The 24390-nt window shown below is 43.5% G+C and overlaps 2 protein-coding genes across 3 annotated transcripts in view; one reads left to right on the top strand and one right to left on the bottom strand.

Annotated features, from left to right (window-relative positions):
• mapk8ip3 (mitogen-activated protein kinase 8 interacting protein 3) overlaps positions 1 to 17862 on the top strand; it is a 36449-nt gene extending 18587 nt beyond the window's left edge. The window contains exons 12-32 of the mRNA XM_078284753.1: positions 455 to 607; positions 1410 to 1467; positions 2335 to 2486; positions 2757 to 2813; positions 3008 to 3178; positions 4463 to 4589; positions 5619 to 5669; positions 7030 to 7119; positions 7600 to 7755; positions 8192 to 8357; positions 8806 to 9003; positions 9130 to 9313; positions 9850 to 9969; positions 10798 to 10878; positions 11017 to 11084; positions 11590 to 11738; positions 11863 to 12034; positions 12122 to 12235; positions 13940 to 14104; positions 15451 to 15597; positions 16013 to 17862. Of these exons, the coding sequence (XP_078140879.1) occupies positions 455 to 607; positions 1410 to 1467; positions 2335 to 2486; positions 2757 to 2813; positions 3008 to 3178; positions 4463 to 4589; positions 5619 to 5669; positions 7030 to 7119; positions 7600 to 7755; positions 8192 to 8357; positions 8806 to 9003; positions 9130 to 9313; positions 9850 to 9969; positions 10798 to 10878; positions 11017 to 11084; positions 11590 to 11738; positions 11863 to 12034; positions 12122 to 12235; positions 13940 to 14104; positions 15451 to 15597; positions 16013 to 16137 (2704 nt within the window). The 3' untranslated portion in view covers positions 16138 to 17862. The remainder of the gene's footprint in view (positions 1 to 454; positions 608 to 1409; positions 1468 to 2334; positions 2487 to 2756; positions 2814 to 3007; positions 3179 to 4462; positions 4590 to 5618; positions 5670 to 7029; positions 7120 to 7599; positions 7756 to 8191; positions 8358 to 8805; positions 9004 to 9129; positions 9314 to 9849; positions 9970 to 10797; positions 10879 to 11016; positions 11085 to 11589; positions 11739 to 11862; positions 12035 to 12121; positions 12236 to 13939; positions 14105 to 15450; positions 15598 to 16012) is intronic.
• A 104-nt stretch (positions 17863 to 17966) lies between these two features.
• Positions 17967 to 23981, bottom strand: nme3 (NME/NM23 nucleoside diphosphate kinase 3). 2 transcript variants are annotated; one of them, XM_071911913.2, is made up of 5 exons: positions 23889 to 23981; positions 20940 to 21070; positions 20674 to 20775; positions 19647 to 19759; positions 17967 to 18891 (listed from the first exon to the last, which is right to left on the bottom strand). In XM_071911913.2, the coding sequence occupies exons 1-5, from the start codon at positions 23932 to 23934 to the stop codon at positions 18774 to 18776; spliced, it is 510 nt and encodes a 169-aa protein (XP_071768014.1). In that variant the 5' UTR covers positions 23935 to 23981; the 3' UTR covers positions 17967 to 18773. The 2 variants fall into 2 exon arrangements, with proteins under 2 accessions (XP_071768014.1, XP_071768013.1); XM_071911912.2 differs by lacking the exon at positions 23889 to 23981 and adding an exon at positions 23191 to 23302.
• Between the last annotated feature and the right edge of the window lie 409 nt (positions 23982 to 24390).

Raw genomic sequence — 24390 nt, 5'->3', positions numbered from 1 at the left:
AAAATAAAGAATGTAAAAAAAATATCTTGACACACTGTTCAGCAAGTTAATAGCTGAAGGAATAAATGAGTGTTTGTACGCATTTATCTTGATCTTCGGTAGATAGTGTGTGCGTGTGCGTGTGTGTGTGTGTGTGTGTGTGTGTGTGTGTGTAAAATTATCCAGTGTTAATCCTCAACCTTGTACACACCAAATCCAAAGGCAAAGTGGCTACTCCCATGGGCCTAGCACCCATCTGCTGCGCATTAAATAAGCATTTTAACATATTCTGGGAGTGCGGGCATTCCTGTTTTGGATTCATTATGTCCAAGAGTTTGGATTCCAAAGTTTTGAGTTGAGCAGGTCAGCTTTTTCGGTTTTCGGTGTGCGGTCACAAAACGTCTTACTTGTAGCTTCCCAGAATTGGCATTGATCTCTTTCCTCCTCCTCCTCCTCCTCCTCCTCCTCCTCACAGAAATGCTCTGAACATAGTGAAGAACGACCTTATTGCCAAAGTGGACGAGCTGTCGGGCGAGCAGGAGGTGCTGAGGGAGGAGCTGGAGGCAGTGAGACAGTCCAAGAACAAGGTGGACACCCGAGTCAAGGAGCTGGAGGAGGAACTCAAGAGGTGAGGTTTTTGCTGTTGTTCTGTTTTTTGCGAGTAACATAATGAGATGGGGAGAAAACTTTAAAACGCTGGTATGCTTCTTTAAAGTATTTTTTTCTTTAGTGGGATGGTGGAAATCATTCATGTTCACCTGCTTTACAATGCAAAAGTGCATCTAAAGCCCAGTTGGAAACCATTCAGACCTGGCAGTGTGAATCTGTATTCCATCTTGGCAAAAGCTTTTGTCGTAGATATTTTTCAGCGTGGAAGCTTATCTGTGTTTGTGGATGAAGTTGCTTCCATTGGGAGAGGATGGGATTAGCTGCAGTTAAAGCTGATTCGGGACCAGCATCTACTGCCACATGTTGCTCAGGCATAAGGCAAAGCCAATAAATCATTACAATAACCAATAAATCTTAGGAGAGTGTTTGAGATGCACTGGACACAGTTTTAAGACAATGTTAAGTCCATTAACTCTGCTGAGGTAATGGATGGAACTAGATTTGTTGTGGGTGGATGGAAAGTCATTAGAGAAGGGCAAACAACTCAGTAATATCAGTATTGCTGCCCACTCACTTTAAACACTTATCAAGACACAGGATATAATGTGAGTATCCTTTGTGCTATTTAACTACGGAGAGCGCCTAACCTTGATTGGATGTTAGCCCACAAAATGTCACCCAATCACGTCCAAGCTAACCGTCATACTAAACAACAATGCGCTAATGGGACCATTGGCTTTCCTGACTTGAATAACAGCCAAGCTAGCAGTTGAGAGACTAAAAAGAAAGATTTTAATTGGGTTTCTGCTTTTGGCATGCAGGTTAAGAGCAGAGGCTCTGGGAGCGTCTCAGGATTCCAAGGATGAAGGAGGAGACGATGTGAGTGAACCCCATCCCTGGCCCAGTCTGCATCACTGGTCCAACACATGGAATCCATCTGGTCCGATAAAACTGTCTTAGATGCTGCAGTTGTTTCAGTACTACACTACGAGTGTGCCAGTGCCACTCTAGCTTTGTCTTGCTATAGTACTAGTATAGTTTGCCTGTACTGGTGAACATTCACTACTGTCTCCATAACCAGAAATGAGAAAGAAGAGTTTGTCTTGTCCCCTAATCTGTGACGATATATTGATGTACAGCTTCATACGGAGGGAATTGGAAAATGTGAAAATAGGATAATGTTCTTTGGATTATGATATACACTTAATGCACAAAATATTAGGGACACTTACTCTTTTCATGAAGTACACTGATGAGGTGAATCCAGGTAAAATCCATTATCCCTTCCTTTATTAAATCTATACCAATCACAAAGGAAGAAATGTAGATAAAGAGAAGCAGAGAAGTTAGAGAAGGGTGTTTAATCTTTGAGACTACTGAGATGTGGATTGTGCAAAAGGGGCTGCAACTCAATATCAGGAGGATGTCCCCAACATTTTATACATTCAGTGTATTTTCTTATATGGGAACTGATATCATTACTATAAGAGGCACATGTAGACGTAAAAGTTCATATAAACTTTGTATTAGTTCAAGTCAGTTTCAGCTGTGCTTCAGTACATCACAGATCAGAGTTTTGGTTTGCTGGACCTCTGGTTTCTGGAGAGAGGGACTCAGCGTTTAGTAAATCCAAAAAACCTAACTACTATAACTATACTGTGTCTATTCTTAGGTGTCTATTGTCAAACGGTTTGTGGAACCGGGGCCTCCTGTAATTAAAAAGGCTCTATGCTCTCCTCTGCTCAGTATTCGTCACCCATGCAGGACGGAGACATGACCATGACCCAGCGGCGGCGGTTCACCCGGGTGGAGATGGCCCGCGTCCTGATGGAGAGGAACCAGTACAAAGAGAGACTGATGGAGCTGCAGGAGGCCGTCCGGTGGACAGAGATGATCAGGTGAACCATACTGCTTTAGACTGGAGGTGAAGAACCTCTGAGATCATAGAAAATAAGTTATTACTTAAGTTCATCATTTAATATCTACAAAAAAAGAGAGAATCCAGTCTGCAAAACTGTTATCATTTTGGCAACCAAGGAATTAATTTATGCAATCACTTTTAAAAAGTTCAGGTAGGTGTCACTTTTCTCAAATTGTAGATATTTAATTTTGGATTGAGGCTCTTTATATTCAGTTGAAATTTGACACACACCTCTCTCTCCTGTCAGGGCGTCCCGGGAGAGTCCGCAGATCCAGGAGAAAAAGAAGTCCACCATCTGGCAGTTGTAAGATTCTGTTTTATTAAAGAAAATCCGACAGACGTGACATGAATCAGAGATAGATACCGTTGAATGTTTTTTCAATTTTTCAACTCTCCAGGGCTTATTTTTCATTCATTATCAGTGGTGGAAGTACTGTTCAAAAGCAAAAGCATCAAAATCTCTCACTCTCTCTCTCTCTCTCTCCCTCTCTCCATCAGCTTCGCCCGTCTCTTCAGCACGTCGTCCAGCCCTCCGCCGGTCAAGCGGCCCTACTGCAGCGTCAACATCCACTACAAGTCGCCATCGCCGGCCGGTTTCCCCCAGCGACGCAGCCACACCATGTGCCAGATCTCCACCTCCAATCGCACACTGGAGTTCTTCCCTGAAGAGTGAGCAGCAGCCAGCTACTCTCTCTCTCTCTGTCTATACTCGCCATATGTCCTTCTCCCCCCGCTTTGTCTGGATGCATGGTTGCTTGCTTGTGCCAGCTTAGAGAGGGTTCTTGGGTATTTGACACACACTGACTGTGTTTAAATTCACACTCTGGATATTAGCTCATATTCCTGTTCAGGTCCCATTCAGGATAAGCTGTTTTTTGTGCTTTAATATCCCCTTCAGGAGAATCCCTTTATACATGAACAAGCAGAATATTCTGAACATTACCATGGAAACAAAGCTTAGACAGACTGCAAAAGTGAACAATAAACAGGATAAAGAGAGTGTAAATGTGCCTTAGTCAGTATCCTGGCTGATAATGGTATAGTCCAGTAATAGTTTCTGGGATTTGGACAATTGGGATAATAAATTGTACATGGGCAAACATCTGGGGTAGGAGATCAGAGTCATTACATAGTCTTTGAAGTGATTTGGGGTGTTTTGATGGACCTTAACATCAAAATAAGGGTATTTTGACTGCAAAATTATTGCAGGTCGTACAACCCAACAGAACGCTTTGGTGATAAGAGTGAACATCTTCCAACATGATTTTCTTTCAACTAGTTGGTGGTTTGTATTGTAAAGTGTGATTGCATGGCACAGTTTGAATTGGAAAGTGTATTCTCAGATCATATTATCTTTGCTTTTAAGCTATCTGTACTTTCATAGACAGACAGACACAAACAGAGATACAGGTACACACAGCAAATATAGGTCACAGACATACACAAGCATACACACACAAAAGCACACACATGTACACACACAAGCACCTGCACACACACACACACACACACACACACACACACACACACACACACACACACAAACACACAACTGTAACTGTAATCCCTAAAGCAATTTCTCTAATTCTCCCATTTTTCTTCTGATTTAAATCTTGGATTGCTGCATATTCTTGAGGTTTTAGTTCCTGTCAGGCACTAATGCTAAATCTGCTCTTCATTAATATTAATCATAACACCGTTTTAGATTTAGACTTGTGCTCTTGTCAGTTTAGCATGATGAACTAAACTAAAGCTTAACTTCCCCACTGCTGTGGCAAACCACATTTTCCAGTAACCACTGCTGTTGCTTTTTCTTCTTGCTCTCTTCCTCTTCACCTCTCTGACTCCTGCTGCTGGCTGGCCAGGCTGCTAACGCTTCGCTTTCTCTCTCTTCCCTCCCTTTCCTCCCGTTGCTTGCAGACTGGCCAGTAACGGTGTTGCGTCTCTCCTCAGTGACTCGGCACTGTCGGTCCGCCGAGAGCAGCGGCGCGAACAGTACCGGCAGGTCCGCGAGCACATGCGCCGTGACGACGGCATCATGCAGGCCTGTGGCTGGAGTGTGCCGTCTCGCTTCAAACAGGTATACCAAAACACACACACACACACACACACACACACACACTCCCCCCAACCCACATGGTCAGAAAGCCCCTCCAGCCCTCCTCTCAACTCTGTCAGATGTTCTTCTGGGCTTGTGTTCACAAAGTATCTCAGAGCAGTTTTTAATGAGCGATTCCCAATTCACCTCTCCTACTTTTGAGATGCTTGGTGAATGAAGGCCCTGAAAAAGTTGACTAAAGTCTCAGTAAAGGAGCAGAGGTGTACAACCATCAAACATATATAACAAATGACATGAAAATAATTCAGAGACCTTATTTCAGTTTGTACGGGGAGCATAAACTTCCCTTTGTTTGGCTGACTGGTGATGTTTACCCAGCAGCACCTTTGCATTTCACTGACATAGCCAGCCTGTCAGGGAGGTGAAAACGCTGTTTTCAGGTTAATTCTCACATATGGATTGTGATGGGGATTAACAGGAGCCTACAAAGCCTGAATAATGCCAGTAACAAGCCATAGTACACTGTGTGCTAACATTTACATTTCTTTTACTGTTTATATTGTGAAGAATACAAGACACATGGGACTTGACTTTATCAAGCTTCTCCATGCTAAGGCCTAAGATTACTCTTTAATTATTGAAATGAAAGGTGAAACTGATCTTGGGTCAGCACTCCTATCAGACTGTTGATGAATGCTTTTGGCTAACTCGGACGGGCACGTCCTTGCATATCTATGGTTGGGCATATAGAGTCTGACTAAGACATATTAATATCTGGCATTTGTCTTCTGAAGGGTCCAGATTCATGGAGCATTTCATCATTTACACAAAGCTGTTTTAATTAAACCAACACCTAGGAGTCTTTGCAGAACAGCACAAACCTCTCAATCTTTTCCACTTTGGTTTTTATGAACAATTCAAGCATGAACATCATTTTCACAGCGTACTTTAAATGTTGGCTGGCAGACTATGGGTTCACCCTGTGCAGCTTAAAGGCCAGAAGGTAGAGGGTGTTGGTAGGCAGGTGGCTCTAACTCTGGTCTCCCACAGACTGGTGGTCAGACGGACAGCGCTCAGGACGGCCCGCTGAAGAGACAACAGGCAAGTGAGACCGACAGAGTGCCAGCATGCACCTTTACTGGTTTATCCCGCCTCTAACCTTCCCCTGAAGCCCCGCCCATAGATAGCAATATACCAGCAAATACAAACAGCACAGAGAATAAATATCCAGATGGCAAAAACAGCTTGTTACACTGCAACAACTTAAACTCCATAAGATCTGTGGAGCCTTTTAGCAAATGGAGCGTTCTGTAAATATATTAACTGTTAAATTGAAAATGCATGAAAGTCAAGGGCAAAATTTGCTTGTGGCATGATGGAGTTAGCATCATTGCATTTCATATGATTCAAACACGTGTGCATATGCATGCACATAATCTTACACATACACACATATACATACACCTACACACACCTTACGGTTGCGTCTTCTAGACATGAATACCACTCTCGAATAAACTCCTGTCTTTTTGGAGTTGACTGCAGCTGATTTCCCTCTGCCAATGTTGCTGCAACCTTTTAACCTTTGACCTCTGTCTGTCTCAACCTGCCCTGCTTAACACAGGGAAGTCATCATCACTTAACCCATGCTATGATGGTAGTATTGTCTTTGTATTTAAAGGAAAAATCCACCTTAAAGCACTTAAGCACTTAAAAAACAGCTGTTGGCAATGTACCTTGCACGCGATGTACCTTGTACCTGGGTCCATTTTGTTGTTAGATGGTATGTTTTTCTTATTTCTGTGGATAACTGGCCAAATGTAGAAAATGTTATGTCACATCGAAATGTTTCCACCAGAATACCGATTGTGCATGTCAGGTTTTGGTGTCGGTTTCTTAGAACCAAAGAGTTAAGGATTTCTTTCTAGACTCACCATTTTACACTGATGTTCAATGATCATACAGGGAGAAATCCATAGTAGAAGAGGCAGAGATACAAAAAGGCATTCTGGGAAATGTAGGAATCACTAACTGAAGCAGAAGTAGATGAGGCAGGTTGAGGGAAAATTGATACAACAAAAAGGTAAATTACACTTCATCACAAAATTACTCCTGGAATGCACTGAACATCACAGATTGATGATACAGTATATTACAGTGTAAGTGTCCAAGGGTGGAATTTTCCTTTAATGCCTGCCGTTTATGTACCTGTAGACGGTACATACACCAACAGCTTGATCTGAAAACATCAATTACAACTTCTGCTCATAGTGCCTGTTACTGACCCCCAGTTTATTCTGCCCACATGATGGGGATATGGTAAATAGCGAGCAGTTGAGATGATTGAATGCTGTTGGTTTTCATTAGTGGCCAATAAGACTGGAGATGTTTTTAGGGAGCCAGTCAGTAATTCATTTCTCTGCTTGTCTCCTGACCCTGCTGACCCCACCTCTGCTTTTAGACAACCAACGAGAAAGAGGACAACCGCATGAAGAATGTTCCTGTTCCTGTGTACTGTCGCCCCCTGGTGGAGAAGGATCCCAACAGGAAGGTAAGAAATTCGGGAGAAGTTAGAAGTGACGATGGTTTTCTGTGTTGAAGTAACATAACTGATGTGGCTAGAGCTTTGTTTGGGTAAAAAAAATTATGTTTGTGTCCAAAAATTACATGAGCACAAGGAGTTCCAGCCCCAACTGAAGTCCAAACCGTCGGACCTGACTCATATATTGCTGTAGCTAATGACTGAGCAGCCAGATATAAGACTAATAACATATGATACATTTGTTTAAGTGTCACAACATTCATCCTGGCAGTAGTAGATGGCATACCGTCGGCTTGAAAAATTCCAAGCAGCAGCAATACCTTTTTAACCAGAAGGTCACAAGTTTAAACTTGTACTTGTAATCAGAAGCCTTTAAACTGAAACTTAGACTGCATGATGGAATATGTGAAAAATGACAGTATATTTCAGCAGACAGTATGTATGTGTGTGTGTGTGTGTGTGTGTGTGCATGTGTGTACGTGCTTGCAGTTGTGGTGTGCAGCAGGAGTGGACCTGACCGGATGGAGGGCCTGCAGCCAGGAGTCGGCAGCAGCCAAGGCAGCGTCCAGCAGCACCGACCCTCTGAACACTGAGGAAGAGGCAGGAGACAGCAAGAGCAACCACAGCTCCCCCGAGAAGAGGAAGGTAGAGCATTTGCGTAGTACATTACACCTGTAATTAATATTGGAAAATATGTAATATCAAACTACCCAGAAACATGGTGAACATTGTTTTTCCTCAGATGAACCACATCCCCTTTAAGTTGTTTTGTGTTATTGTGTCAAAACCCTGTCGCCTCTCTTCTCTCTCCTCTCCTCTCTCTCCTCTCCTCTCCTCTCCTCTCCTCTCCTCTCCTCTCTCTCCTCTCCTTCCTCTCCTCTTTCTCCTCTCTCTCCTCTCTCGCCTCTCCTCTCCTCTCCTCTCCTCTGTCCTCTCTCTCCTCTCCTCTCTTCTCCTCTCCTCTCTCTCCTCTCTCTCCTCTCTTCTCCTCTCCTCTCTCTCCTCTCCTCTCTCTCCTCTCTCTCCTCTCTCTCCTCTCTCTCCTCTCTCTCCTCTCTCTCCTCTCACCCCTCTCTCTCAGTCTAAGGAGCTGCAGGAAACAGACACCATGAGCAGTCGAGTGTGGATCCTCACCAGCACCCACTCAGCCAGCAAGGTGGTCATCATCGACGCCAACCAGCCGGGCTCGCTGGTCGACCAGTTCAACGTCTGCAATGCCCATGTGCTGTGCATCTCCAGCGTGCCAGGTGAGACAGCTGGTGATATCTCACTATATTACCGTTAAGGCCCCAATGTAGTTTCATAAACATCATTTATCAATAAGTAACACAAATGCTGATTTTTTCTCCAGTATTTATAAACAATACAAACTAAAAATGTAAATGGTCATTACACATTTACTAATTTTTAATTGCCAGTTACCAGTCTTGTTGACCAAAATCTAGTTTTCTATTGGAGAATTATCATATAATGACTACTGATTAAATGTTATGCTGAAAACAACACAGAAGTCTAAAAAGAAAACGGTGTCGCTGCTCTGCTGCTGACCCTGACTTCCCTGTGGAGGTGGAAGAGAAAACAGTTTCCCTACAGGGATCATTAAAGGATCACATCATTATTTAACACATGCAATAGCATCGCTGCTGAGGTGTGTGAGTGTGTGTGTGTGTGTGTGTGTGGTGTGCACATATCCAGCTGCCAGTGAGAGCGACTATCCAGCAGGAGAGATTGTTCTGGATCCAGGTGATGGTGTTACTGGGGGAGGAGAGGAAGCTGGAGGCATGGAGGGCATGTTGGCCGGCATCACTCTGGTGGGCTGCGCCACCAACTGCAGCGTGGCCCGCAGCAACTGCTCCTCCCGCACCGACACCCCCATACTGGACAAAGGACAAGGTGAGCAAATCCCAAACACTCCAGTGCATTTTGGTGTTCATATAGCAAACCGGATCCATCAAGTTATCCCGTAAGTGCAGCAGCGCTAACATCCCGTCCGTTTGTTTCAACCCTGTCATGCTTTAGCCCCCGTTGCTCCCCCCATGAACGGGAAGCTTCACCCCGCCCAGTCAGCTGAGGAAGCCACCGAGGCCACCGAGGTCCCTGAGCCGGCGGCCAGCCACACAGAGGGGGGCTCCGGACCCCCGGGACCCTTCACTGAACACGTCTTCACCGATCCACAGCCTCGCACAGCGGATGCCGCCGACAGGTAGGAGGCGCCTACTGCACAGTCGATGTTTAAAAAGACTGGAAAACACGCTAGCAACTTGGATTTGACAAGAGAGCAAATGATTATCTCAGTTTTGTCTGATCTTAGTATTCACTTACCTAGATTATGGATATTCTGTGTACTCATGATGATACTAATAACCATTCATTTTACTTTAGTGTGCTCTGTGACAATGATTCAAATTTATGACCAACCACACTATTCATAATGTATTATTATTTTTAACTATGAATGTATGTCTTGTATTTACTGAACTACTGCCTTCATTACTGTTAGTATTGGAACATTTATTTTCAATGTGATATCACCATCTGCTTTGGCAACACATGCGATTCATGCCTATAAAGCTCATTTTGAATTGAATTGAAATCGCCTGCTTTTAACATTTAACACTGTATCTGGAGTGAGCGGCGTGTAAATATGTCTGTAGTCTCTTTGTTACACGTTTGTGCCTCCCATGAATTGTACACCCGGTTTATCAGATGACTGTGTGTACGATCCGTCTGTCCTAGCAGAAGCGCAGGCCAATCCAAAGAGGAGACATCTCTTCCCCAGGAGACGGAGGATGGAGGTGAAGAGGCCAAGAACTGCACCAGCGTGGCTCCGACCATGTGGCTGGGAGCCCAGAACGGCTGGTGGGTAGCCCAGCTAAACTAATCATAACCTCTCTTGGAGCTCCACAGCAGCTACAGAGAAATTATTCTCATCGTTTCTTTACAAAGTTAATAAATCTCAATTATTAGCTTTGGCACCCTGGTAAGGCCTTGACTGATATTGAAAAACCAATTAAATTGCTACTGGATCGGTTTCATAGGCATATTTTATGTTAGGCTTGTATTATTACTTCTTTACTTTTTATTATTACTTACTTTGGTAATCAAGGCCTCGTCACACTCAGGGGTGGGAAGATTCCCCAAAAGCCTCAAATGGACATCAGATGTGCTAGATTTTTTAACTTTTATTTAATCAGGCCAGTTGACTACTGAGACCACATTGTTTTTTTACAGTAATGACCATTAGGAATAGTTGAGCAATAGATACAAGGGAAGGGAGGGCTACACAATCACTTTCCAAGAGAGTTGTTTAACTATCTAAGACCACTGGAGGAACTGTATTTTTGCGTGGCTCTTTCCTTTAACACCTTACTTTTAACACAATCAATATAAAATATTGTTTTGTTGTGAACCAGTCAATGATCACGTACAGTATGTCTACATCAAAAGTTGTTGACCCCAACCAGTCACAATGCTCTTTGAACTCAAACAGTTTTTCTGTGGTTGGTGGACCGTTGGTCCGTCAGGGATCGCTAGCTTTGAACCCCACTGGCCCTCTCCCAACACTAAGACACATGTATAAATGTCACACCATACCTATTATGTTGTGTATTTTGAATCCACTCATACATGTCAGTAGAGTCACACAGTATTTTGCCCTGGAGTAACTTGTCTCTGTTTTCCCTCAAGGCTCTATGTCCACTCAGCAGTTGGCAACTGGAAGAAGTGTCTCCACTCCATCAAACTGAAGGACTCTGTGCTGAGTCTGGTGTAAGTGAGCCATTAGGGACTACTGAAGTGTGTGTGTGTGTGTGTGTGTGTGTGTTCTGTGTCCATGAAAGTGAAATTCTAATCAGAAAGCATTTGAATGAATCTCAGTTACTCAGTCTGTCTCCTCTCTCCTTGTAGGCATGTGAAGGGTCGTGTGCTGGTGGCCCTCGCTGATGGGACCCTCGCCATATTCCACAGATCTGAGGGTACTCGGCCCTTTAAATGTTCTTTTTAGCAGAGCTACGATACATCACAATTGTTGGCCTTCTGTTTCTCAAACTCTCTCACAAGGGCTTGGAGGCATCATATAAACTGTCATGTCAACTTTTAAAGAACTAAGAACAACGGCCTTGATCTTAGCTTGACCAATATGCATTTTTGAGTTTCCCCAATGCGTTTTGAAAAGTTTTCATAAGCCCAAGAGGTTGGAGAAGTTTCTCAACCTATAGAGGCACCGTGTAATTCTTCAACTGAAGTGAAAACATGAAAATCAAAGTTTTTGTTGATGATTTCTATCACAATTCTAAGGCACTTAGCTGTGAATTCACCCATTAGAGTTGGTGTGTAGTGTACACACAAATGTACATTACATACAAACATTACTGTAGACACTCTTTTGTGTCAGTAGTTGATTATTTACATAGTTTTGCTGGGTATCGGTGTGTGTGTGTGTGTGTGTGTGTGTGTGTGTGTGTGTGTGTGTGTCAGCAGATGGCCAATGGGATCTGTCCAACTACCACCTGATGGATCTCGGCCGGCCACATCACTCCATCCGCTGCATGGCGGTGGTCCACGACAAGGTGTGGTGCGGCTACAAGAATAAGATCCACGTCATCCAGCCCAAGAGCATGCAGATCGAGGTGGGTTCAACACAGCTCAATCCACAATGCCTTTTATGGTACAGCAATTTTCACAAGTGTAATGTTACTCTAATAATGTAATAATTGATCTTCTCCACCCCTAACCTCTTCCCCCGCTGTTCAGAAGTCCTTCGATGCCCACCCTCGCAGGGAGAGCCAGGTGCGGCAGCTAGCGTGGATCGGCGACGGCGTGTGGGTTTCCATCCGACTGGACTCCACCCTGCGTCTCTACCATGCGCTCACACACCAGCATCTGCAGGACGTGGACATTGAGCCCTATGTCAGCAAGATGCTGGGTGAGATACTGTGTGCCTGTCATCTTTGTGTAGGGGGAATCTAGTCCTCAGAGAGTACATTGGCTACAACTTATTTATGATTCACAGGTACTGGCAAGCTGGGCTTCTCTTTTGTGCGAATCACGGCGCTGCTGATTGGTGGAAACCGTCTTTGGGTGGGGACTGGGAACGGTGTGGTCATCTCCATCCCGCTGACAGAGAGTGAGTCAGAGTTGCATTGATACATATACACCAAGTAGTTGACAAGGAAACAAACACATGCACCAAGAACCTAGAGCTTGCTTAACACCAACCTGAACAGCAAAGCAGCAGTAGACAAAAACAGTGAGTCACAAACTCTGATATTGGTGGACTGTCTCAAATGAAACTATACTTAAAATCCAAATCAGACTTGCTTGGGTATTTATAAAGGGCTGACAAGTGCACACCTAATGTCAGACGTTTAGGGAAATCGGCACCTTTTTCCTGGACTCAAGTCATGAGAGCCAGACAGTCTGCCAAAATCATCAATCCCTGCCTGGAGATGTGTCCTCAATTAGTGGACTCCAGGTAATGTTCCCCCTCACATTTGGATTCACATTTGAGAAAGCTCATTGGGAAGTGATCAAGTGTTAAAAATAACAACACAAAATGGCATATAATCACGATAATGTCTCTCTGGATTTAAATAAAATTACAGGAGCCGCTAGAGTTTTCTAAAAAACAGTAGGTCATTTTACCTGGAATTTGTACCAAGGCAGCTAGAGGAAAATACAATTGGTAATTCTGGACAGGATAAAATTCTTGAAATAATTACTATAACTAGACTTTTTCCACATACTCTGTTTATCTGTGCTCTTCTTTAGCTTAATCTCCCCTCTCCCGATGAATTGTCCATCTTTGTTTCTACCTTCCTGTTTTCCTTCCTTCCTTCCTCCCTCAATGGTTCCACCTCCTTCTCAGACCATCTTGGTCCTGACTATTACTGTTACTGTACTCTTTTCTCCTCTGCTCTCCTCCTACCCTCCTCCGCCTCCTCTAGCGGTAGTCCTTCACCGGGGACAGCTCCTGGGTTTGAGGGGTAAGTGGGAGCGCTCCCTACGTCCTGCCTCCTCACCCAGTCATGCCTTCATTTTCCCCTGAATGCCATATCTCCAGACGCCTTTTATCAACCTCTTGTGCAGACTGTGTTCACACATGTGAAAGGACTGCAGGCTGTTACAACTATAGAAGTGTCCTCATTCACTCTCCTTAATAGATCTGCGGTGGCAAGCCATAGCTCTTTCTACCTTCCATTTATTTGTTGATGCTCAGCCAATCCTGTAAGATCTGTGAAGGCCATTGAACGAGGAGATATTGGACAAAACACTCATATGGAACAGAAAACATTGGATCAATGATCAAGCAGTCAGTTACCCCGTCCTCTTGTATCTGTGAACATTTAGCTGAAGGTGCCAAAACTATTCTGTGTGCAATGATTTTATTCTTTGCTTTATATTGGAAAGGTACTTTTGTTCTTTAGTTGCTCTGCATGTTATCGGTGCTATCTGTAGCCCATATTGCATCAAAAAGTGAAAGATATGCTTGTCCATGTTGTGATTGTCATAACTGGTAATTTTGGTCAAATCATGAATAACGTTCCCTTAACTGGGATATTGTATTCTGGTCTTGCATGACTCCACTGCATGCTACAGATGTGAGTTGTTATTATTCTAAAACTACTGCTCATCTTCAGTTCATCAGTGGCTCAGATATGGATTTTATTGGTTCTTGGTGTATTCCTGGAAAGTGTTTTTATTTGTTTTAAAGAAGGCCTGCTTCGTGCTACCAAACACATCTGATTTGCTAGCTTATCTGACGTAATCTTTCCTGATTGGTTGCTTTTGTGTGGCACAGTTACTGACTCATGGCCTCTCACTCCCTCAGCCAACAAGGTGTCTCCCACATCATCTGGGGGCGTGATCCATGTGTACGGTGATGACAGCTCCGAGAAGAGCAGCGGCAGCTTCATCCCCTACTGCTCCATGGCCCAGGCCCAGCTCTGTTTCCATGGACACCGCGATGCTGTCAAGTTCTTTGTCTCCGTACCAGGTTGGTACAAAGACTGCCTCTCTACAGATGCAGCGAGTGATCATGTCCTGCGTTGCTTCAATACGGCAGGATATAGAAACCTCTCACTCCCAGTGTTTCCTACAAAACCTTTTCGATTTGCACAATAATGTGTCTGTCAAAGATTATCGTACCAATACTCTTACTTAAATTACTGTAAAGGCGTGAAGGTCCATTCATATACTAGAGGGGCGCTCTGATATCCCCCCCCCCCCCCCAAAGGTCAGCTATTTTTAAATAGCTGACCTGTTTGATGGATAGCTGTGCTGTCTGTCAGCTACAGCAACATTATAGTCTGCAGAGATATGCCTTTTTTAGACATTTAAAAATAAACAGCTAATAATAACACAAATAACACTATTTCTCTTTGGCTCTCTTACTTAGCTCTGCCTCTACTCTCAGTCTACCAAGTAGGCTTGGGAGAGAGACTTAAATACTGCTATCAATGACTCAGACTGCCGAGACAGCGGGGGCTGTGCTGATAACTATCATTGGCCATCTGCATAACAACAGTCTTAAGGCATAGAATGGATACAGGGATATCACCATCGTGTCTAAAATGTAAACCAGAACCTGGTAATTATATTCACTGTGTATGGTCATGTGTTAAGTTACAGAAGCACTAGAATGATATAGTGGAATGATTTGAATGCCATTTTTCATGTGGCATTTGGAATGGACCTTCTGTCCTATAATCAAGAAGAAGCAGCAAGAAGAGACTGTTTAATATTTTAACCTTTAAAATATACTAGAACATCCTAACATATTTGATCATGGACTCGGTGCCGACAAGAAAGTCTTGGCATCAGCTTACAATGGACCTGCATCTTGTGCTCATCTATAGAGGTATTTTACATGTGGGACCCATACCTGAACCATATTGATCCCTCTAGCTGCTGCATTAATAGCAGGCTTTCGCAACTCAGTTTAGCCCTCTAAACTGTTCTACAGTGGTCAAAGGCAAGATGATATAAAAGTGTGGATTATTCCCTCAGTATCGTAAGAACAACTAAACAAGATTTAAACAGAAATCAAAGATAACTCCTAAATTCTTAGATACAGGCTTGATGTACAGAATAACTTTGCAAAGAAACAACCAAATTTGTCTGGAGAACAAGGACAAGAACCTTAGTTTTGTCCAAATTCAGTTGAAGCAAGTTTTTTTTGCATTTCTTGGCATTAACATGAAAAATGATTATATGCACATCATGAATCAGTCCATTGAGATGTTATTTCTGAGACCTGTTTTGGCTGACCACCTGCATTCTGCCAGACTTGTCCATAACTGCATACCATGCCCAGTCCTTAGCCTCTGTCTTTTGTGACAGGCAATGTCCTGGCCACCCTAAACGGCAGCGTGCTGGACAGCCCGTCGGAGGGGCAGGGCTCCACAGCGCCCCCAGAGGCCGAGGCCCAGAGTGTTCACAATGTGTTGGTGCTGAGTGGAGGAGAGGGCTACATCGACTTCCGCATAGGTGAGGAAACACTCACACACACACACACACACACCTGTTCACACCAAGACACATGCACCTGCAGCCACACACACACGTAGAGAATATAGCAGTGTGACGCAGCAAAGAACTGAGGTATGAGAAGTGAGGAAGAAGGCACTTCTATAATGTTGCTGCATGTTGGTATTTCACGTTTGTATTCTTGTTCCAAAAACTGAAGCTACAAAGGCTTTTGTAGTTTGATTAGATAAGATCCCATGCAGATTACTTTCTCCACACAATGCCCTTATTATGTTAAAGCAAGTAAAACTACATTTCTATTTAATATGTAGTTATTATAATAGAGATGAGCATGCCTACACCTTTTCAACATGGAAATGTATCATGTAAATGTTGTAAGTTCAGGCTGACCTTTCTGTTTGCCTGCTTGCCTCAGGCGATGGAGAAGACGACGAGACGGAGGAGGGAGAGAGTGCCGGCGCTCCGCAGATGAAACCTGCTTTGTGCAAAGCCGAGCGGAGCCACATCATAGTCTGGCAGGTGTCCTACGTACCCGAGTGACACCTGGGTCTCCTTTTATCCCCCACCCACCCATCTCCTTAAAGAAATCTCCACCCCCCACACACACACACCTCCAACCACCCAAACCTTGTATTTATCCCCTGGTCATGTAAAAGTTTACCCTTGGCTCTAAAATGACCCTCCAAGCTCTGTATCTCCCCTTGTAACTATGATATCCCCTCCTGCCCCATCACCTTGTAACTATCTTTATTGCCTTGTAAGTACCTCCTCTGATCCAGTAATCTATAGCCTGCCATCCTATTTCTATCCCATCCAGGCCATTGTAACTATCTTCATGAGCCTTGTAACCCAGCCTCATAACTACCTCCCTGCTCTGTATCAATCTTGTATCCACCCTGTAAGTACACTGTATCTCCTATATTTACCTCAAATGTCCTGCATCTGCCCCAGAGTTACTCCTCTTCTTCCTCCATTTATGGTTTGTCCTCCGTGAAACCTCCACCTCGTCTTAAGGCGTAGCCCAGAGCCCCGCCCCCCGCCCCCCCAGCCATGCATCAGTTGTACCAACAGAACAGGTACAGGAATGTGAATGACAACACTGACTTGCATCGCCACCAGAATTCAGCGTCCCGATTTCCTGGGAACAGCCATTCAGTAATCCATACCTATCTATGCTATGACTTGACGAGAACACACCCCAGCCTTTTGCCGGATACGGACCCTGATTGTCCGGAGAAATTAAGAGCTAGGCAACTGATCGGTGAATATTCAGTTTTAGGGAGCTCACTGAGTGAAGGGATGCAGATGTCAGTTAGTTATGGGTCAACGTGTTTTGATTTTTGACAGCCGCATCGGAGTTCAGTATAAGTAGGTTGTGTGTGTGTGTGTGGGACTGAAAAAAAAAAAACATCTGGCGAGACGTAATGTACTGAACTCTTGTTTAGGCTTGAGGCTTGAGGATTCTAGTTGATGGAAAAAGGGGTTGAGGTCATTGAAATTTTGAGGGAAAGTGGAGATGAGCCAACACAGAACAAATGGAAAGTCCAAATTATGTTGAATTCAGCACAGAGGCAGGAGAGACTCGGAGCTTCTTGGATCACACCCAGGAAGACAAGCCTGGGGTTTGGCTGTTACAAAGTCAGTTGGACTACGTTGCTTCCCATCTTGCTATCATCGCTGTTTTAAGTGTCTTGATTAGTGAATGAATGACAAATCGGCATGTCACATTTGCCCATTTTCGGCCCTCATAAACCCATATTAGGGGATAATGACTTCAATCCATTGGGAACATCAGTAGGTGGTTACTGACTCAAAATGACAGGAAATATTAAAGTGCGTCTGCAGCAGCCTCATGAAAATTAAAGGCCAGAGGATCCTATCAGTCAGGCCAAAGCATGTCTACAGACTTGAGCTGTGTGAATGTAAACTGAGTTGTTGGAGAAGGAAAACCAGGCGCAGGGTTAGAGCTGAAACCAAAAGTGTCAAGGGTTCAGTCCTCAGTAGAGAAGTCTGACAGACAACCTGCACTTAAGAGCTGATTGGCTTGTAACTCATTTCCCCCGCGCTCTCATGTGACTGTCAAGTGGACAGTTGAGTGTGAAGCTGGTGAATGGTGGCGTGTTGTCATTATGGCACCTGTCTACAGGGATACTGTAAATCTCCAGACACACCGAAGCCCATCCCCTTTGTTCAGTATGGAAACTCATACATTGATCTCTATCTGTGTGGATTAAATATTAAACATATTTGTGTGCTGAAAAACCAGTAAGGTCGTCTAAAGCTCTTTGTGTATCAGATGAGTGTTGTGTGTGTTTTTCACTATTAACAAAACAAAGCACCATAAGAAGATAATATGACTAAAACAACAGTTTACAAACAATTTCAGGATCAGATTTATTGTTTTTTGACGATTCCAATACAATTAATACATTATCCTGTGGAATTCCATGAAAGCACGAATGGTTACCAAACCCTCTTAATATATCAACATTAAGATGAAATTCTAAAACTATAAGCAGGACCATATGCTCCAGGCACGCCGTTAGCTTCAGTTACGCATCGTGTTTTAAACTTACAGTCATTACATTCAGGTGGTCCCAACTCACACAACAGTCTGCTGTTATGGCATTTATAAACAATCTCACTGTTGTTATGCCCTAGGAGAATTTAGATTTGATGGGGATCAAACTTTGGTCTGGATTTAAATGCATCATTTGACATTTGACATTCCCTGATGTGTTATCTCATGGTGAAAATTATGAACAGGTAAACATGGCCCTTTAGTGCTCTAAATCCAAGCTTATTGCTTAATTAAGGAAGACTGTGCCAGGGCCTGGGGCACAGGACACCTTGGAGGACAAGGTGATGGCCAAGTTATTACTCTCCGAGTGCACTTTTGCTTTGTAAAGCAGATTCACCTCTCCAAAGCGGGAGCAGCAGCTGATACGTAGTACGACTGACCAAAACATTGACTACATTCATCCTATTTGACTGAAAAAGACAAGCAGTGAGAGCTCCAGCGAAGCAGCAATGTCAGCTTATCTCCCTCACGGCTACCTGCTGCTAAAGCCAAAAAAAAGCATTCTGAGGTATGATGCGATCCATCTTGTAGTGGGTTGGAGTTAGACTAGTAAAAACACCGGCGTATCTGCAGGACTGTATACACAAGTAGACTGTCAGTTGTAGATCCAGTGGTTGCTGCTGTCCTCCCAGCAGTGAAGCTCGTTCTGGCGGAACCACAGTGAAATCTCCTTCTGGGCGCTCTCCACCGAGTCGCTGCCATGGACCACATTCCTGCAAGGCAGAGCCGTCAGAGACATATTCAGCAGATTCTCCATAAGACCTGCCCCAAACAAAAGGCCAGCCCAACCGTAACAAGTAAGGACCTCATGAATTTAATAAAGCAAAATGTGGATCTTTGTTGTTAGACCTAGGGGTACAGATTCTTTAATTACTGCTGTTTGCTGGACTCACCTGTAGCCTTCCTGTCACTTTATTTTGAAAGACTAGATGAAGGCTGACAGACTAAAAAGACCTGTTTGCTTGCCAGTGAGGCGTCACTCTTATGTAAAACATTACCTGGGAGCGGCATCAATGTTGCTCATCTCTGTATAATCCTAACTACATTACACTTCGGATGAGGTCAAAAAACAAGCTTTGGATGGAGTTCTGAACATGGCACCTCTACTCTAAATCATCAACAAACTTTGGCAGACAAAACAAGCAGATGCCTCACCTTGAGAGTGACCGAAGGTTACGATGGCTCTTTAAATGACCACTGACCAAGCTAGTGCTCTCCTTGCAGGTTTTCAGAATAGTAAGTTCATCAGATATCCAGTAGTCAAAGCACTCGTGAGATTTGGAGCTATGGCTATGCCTGACTAAATGTTTCAAACCTCCATCTGCCTCTGGTGTGATAAAAGTGAACTGTAGGATATACAGTTGCCCACACAGTGAAATATGGACGTATTCTAAGGTACAAAAACACAATCCTTCCTCAGAATTGTCCTTAGTTGGAGGACTGAAGCGTTAGACGATGGGTGTCCTACCTGCTGACCTCCACACAGTAGTCTCCTCGGATAGTTCCAGGCAGCGAGTCTACAGGATTGGTCTCTCCCAACATCTTGCGTGCGATCTTGACCACATCCAAACCCTGCCACACCTAAACACACACACACAGAAAGGTGCATGACTACAACATGCACAGCAGCATATTACAAGGCAGCGTTTTATCAGTGTTTAATCCCTTTGCACGCCCTTGGAAACATTTATGTTAACAGTGTATTGGACATGACAGATTTCATTATGCCACACAAAGTACTGCCTCAGTATTAGGCCTTGTGACAATCCAAGCATATGCAGAGTTTAAAAAAAACATGCAGAAGAGCAAATTTAAGAAATACAGGCATTCAAACCTTTCTTATTCTAATTTGTTCTATGCTGTGCATAAAATCTGCTCAGTGCCACTCACAGCCACACCAAATGTGCTGCAATGCACAGCTGCTTTTCTTACAGCTCACCTTTCGCACACCTTTTTAAAATCTATTACATTCATACAGTCACGTGAGGCACAAGCCACTGAAAATGTCTATTGATTTCAATATCAATAGCTCCACATTGTCTACTTTCCTGCAGTCTCTATATCCAGTGAACCATCATACTGGCAAAGACCATCTGTGCCCCCTCTCCCCCTACACACCACCTGCTCCAGTCCTGTCCTCTGGATGGTGCTACAGGTAACTGACAGTATTCCCTGCTGCAGTAAGAATGAATGAACTCCCATAATGACAACTTATGATGCAGCAACTGTGCTTTATGCAATTCTTAAAAATAACTGAAACATAATGAAATTAAAATGGTGATCATAACATTTTTACCATAATGTAAATAAAGCTATTATGTTACTATTTTATGGAGTACGTGTACATTTTTTTGGTAAATAATGTAATAACTTCAACATATAATGTAATAACATACTAAGCCATCATTCTAATCAAACTAACAGCCTTTGGAAATGGCCTATAATAATCTGTGTGTGTGTGTGTGTGTGTGTGTGTGTGTGTGTGTGAATTTCACCATTGCAACGACAGGTCCAGAGCTCATGTAGCGTATCAGTCCACTGAAGAAGGGCTTCCCACTCAGGTGCCAATAGTGTTCCCTAAGAAGGTCTTCGGATGCCTGACACACACACACACACACACACACACACACACACACGACAGCCACAGACAAACATGTAAAATTAAAATGTTACATTAGCCTCAAATCAATTTGGGCCACAAGTAAAATTATTCTGAAAATGTGAGTCTCCAAGAAATCTGATCTTTATGATACATTCATACCTGAATAAGTTTGAGTCCCACCAGTTTGAAGCCCTTCTTCTCGAAGCGACGCATGATTTCTCCCACCAGTTTCCGCTGCACGCCATCTGGTTTCACGGCGATGAAGGTGCGCTCGTTCACACCCGTCCAGCCTACAGCCAAAAATGACATTCATTTAACTGCCAAAATGAAGGGAACACCAACAGTCAGTGCTTTAACAGCATTGGGCAGCAACTGCCCAGAACAGCTTCCATGCACCTTGTCATAGACTGAAGAGGCTGCATCACCATTCGTTCAGGAGATGGTGGTGAGGAAAAATTGTGCTGTATTGATATCTGGTGACAGAGAGCCTACTTCCTTCTTCAGGACACCTGAGATTGAGCCAAATTCCCAAGAGTGATACCGAAAGCTAGATTTGTCCTTCAGCAATGCGGATATAAACACAATTGAGTCTCATTTCCTACATGATCCACATTGTTACTGTTGTCAACAACACATCAGGCCTTTTTTACTTCTGTGTTTACTTTTGCAGAACGCATGTATAGTCATCCAATCAGCTCATCTCCTTTGATAGACAATCACTGTCAACCCAGGACCTACAGTTTCTTTTGCTTGAGGTGCATACTGCCTCTGCAACCTGCAGATCCCCACAAATCCTCCTATGCAGTACCGCACAGAGCCATTTTGACATGCAAAGACAAATCAATCATATCATCAGGCATGGTGTCCAAAATCTGTTCAGTACTTACACAGTCCTAACAGTATTCTGTACTACTGCAGTACTGTATCATATAGCATGCACTACATTAAAAATATAACAATATAACAATTTAAACAAATTACATGCCAACTATGCTGAAGCCCAAACAGTAATATGCACCAAGGCTCTAGTAGTCTCCATAACTCATATAACAGCAGTTTCTGGTTAGTATTTGTTTAATTTCTATTAAATGTGACGCTCATTTTGGAACCAGACACTCAAAGTGTTGTGACTGGATAGTTGGCATACATCTATGAAGCGCCAAGCGTTGTTAGGGCTGAGTGGCACAAGCTTTTCCTGCACACCTTAAAGGGCCAGTGTTGAACCCCAACTGTTACATATGTTTTATCAATGCCTATGCTTCCCCTAACTCTTACATTTACCTTAACTCATTCTTGATTCAACTTAACCTTTTCTAGCCATTACCTAGCCTGACCCTAACTAGTTGTTTTACTTTCCCAACCTTTCCCTGACCCTTCAGCAGGTAGCTGTTTCAAGTAAGCTGCTAAGCAATCTAGCTGACATTAGCACTTCAGCCCTTAACATAATGTTTTGATTACATCAGTGCTTTTCAATTATGTGCCATGAGGCCCAAGAGTCTGCAGGTTTTCATTCCAACCAAACACCAGCAGATTTCACTGACTGGTATATCTTCAACCATAGAGGGGGTAACTAAGCATAAACATCACTGGAGTACAAGTTGCTCTCCAGTATTGTTCTTGGAGTCTGTGTTCCTTGGCCTGAGACAGACCTCCGAACAAACGAGAACAGTACAAAATCCTGACAGCTTCAGCATACTGAGAGAGAAAGAAACTGCTTATCAAACAATTCTTGAATGCAGTACACCAATCAGCGAGTTGTACGCAGAGGGATTTATCCACACACTGCGAGAACTGGCAGATGGTGCATTGTCAAGGAATACAATACAACGGCCAAGTATGAAGCCTCTGCGGCTGCAGTTTGGGCAGCATCTCAACCATAGACTGTAAAAAAAGATATCAACACTGTGCAAAGCATTCATAACCATGGCCAACATGCATTGTGGGTAATTATAAACCAGTCTCCAGCCAGACGTTGGGAATTTTGGCTGTTATCCGACTGGTATTTACCAGGCACTCTGATAGGCAACCAAGGGTCGATTTCATGCCTTTATCTATTCTAAAAATCAAAAAGTTGTTAAAGTAAAAGCTGATGTTTGGAATTCATCAGCCATAGTGGTCAGTAGATTAAAAATGTTAGCCCCCTTCCCTGCTTTTATGACTTCAAACATTAAAGGCTTTGATGCATGTTAAAAAAACGTTAATTCTAAACGTGGTTTAGAATAACTAATCTAATTAAATAAATAAATAAATAATGCATGAACCCTGCAGTTTGACAGCAGTTTTGCAACAGGCTTCAAATTACAACGGGCCAACGCAGACTGAGACCCGAATGCTTGCATTTGTCTAGAAGTTGATACTAATAGTCAACAAAAAGGTATATTACTTAGGCCTGGTAAAGGGTGTGTCTCACCAGAGTCCTCTATCCGTGCATGCTTTATAATCAAATCTTCAAGTTCATGTAGATCTCGCCGTGACCTTTTTTTCGGCCCCATTGCGCCAAGTGCTCATCCAGACTGACAGCCTATCGGCGCTGAAAGCCTCCACATGCATCCTACCGGCACCAATGACAGTCCAGTCCCACATAAGCTATTAATAGGATGATGTATCAACTGATATTACAGGGACAACACAGCACAGACTGGCAAGGCTACAACTGCTGCAGTTGTTAGTTAGACAAGGTAGCCGTTGGCATAAGGCCATGTCTTTGTCCATTAGTAACTCCAATCTCACAAACAAGGGCAGAAGTTGAGTATGTCATGCTTTATCAGAGACAACGTTTTGAAGTCCACGATGTCCGCATGGTGCTGCATTTTACTGCTGCCTCCACAGTTAGGATATTAGTCAAAAGCCGCAGTCGTCTCACACTCACATCTAAGCAACGTTTGCTTGTAAACACGAGCTGTAACGTTAGTTGAAAAGCTCCTTTACCCAGTCTGTCCCCTCCTTAACTAGGCGGCGTACCACGGATGACTCACGGAACCCGGACTCGTCTGCATCTTCTGTCCACTGGGGAAACTATGAGCATATTGTCAACTGTAAGAACTTTACTCACGGGTGGCCGGGGTGGCAACTCATGAATGAACGCTAATAAGCAGATATATTACCAACCTGTCTGAAATATATTGGCAAATATAGTCAGAAAGAGGCAAATCATTGTTGCATCGCCGGTTGCCGGTGGCTGGAGCACACTCGGAGACGGAGGGAGGAAAGGAGGAAAGGAGGAGGACGTACACGCACTCACGTTGCTTAGGAATGTTGCCAAAACCGCGGTCACGTGTTGCTCCAAGACCAGGGGCGGCGCCATCTTGGGCGCCATGGTAACTTAACTCCTGCCCCAAAATATAGAACTATCAACATATTGCAAAGTCTTAAACGTTGACTGTTATGTGTGTAAAAAATGTTTTAGGGTGGATTTTTCCTTTAAGATATAATACTAATTAACTGAATCTTACAATTAGCATTTTTAATCAATAAATACAATTTTAATAGTTGTTTTTCTCCTCATTAATGGCCCAATCAACTCACATCTGTGTAGCAAGGTACTTAATTGGGCTGTGCTGAACATGTCCAAATTTCATGCTGTTTACTTCCTGGAGAGGAAGACCTGAGT

The sequence above is a fragment of the Centroberyx gerrardi genome, chromosome 7 (genome assembly GCF_048128805.1).
Source record: "Centroberyx gerrardi isolate f3 chromosome 7, fCenGer3.hap1.cur.20231027, whole genome shotgun sequence".
Lineage (NCBI taxonomy): Eukaryota > Metazoa > Chordata > Actinopteri > Beryciformes > Berycidae > Centroberyx > Centroberyx gerrardi.
This window is presented reverse-complemented; position numbering and strand designations above follow the sequence as displayed.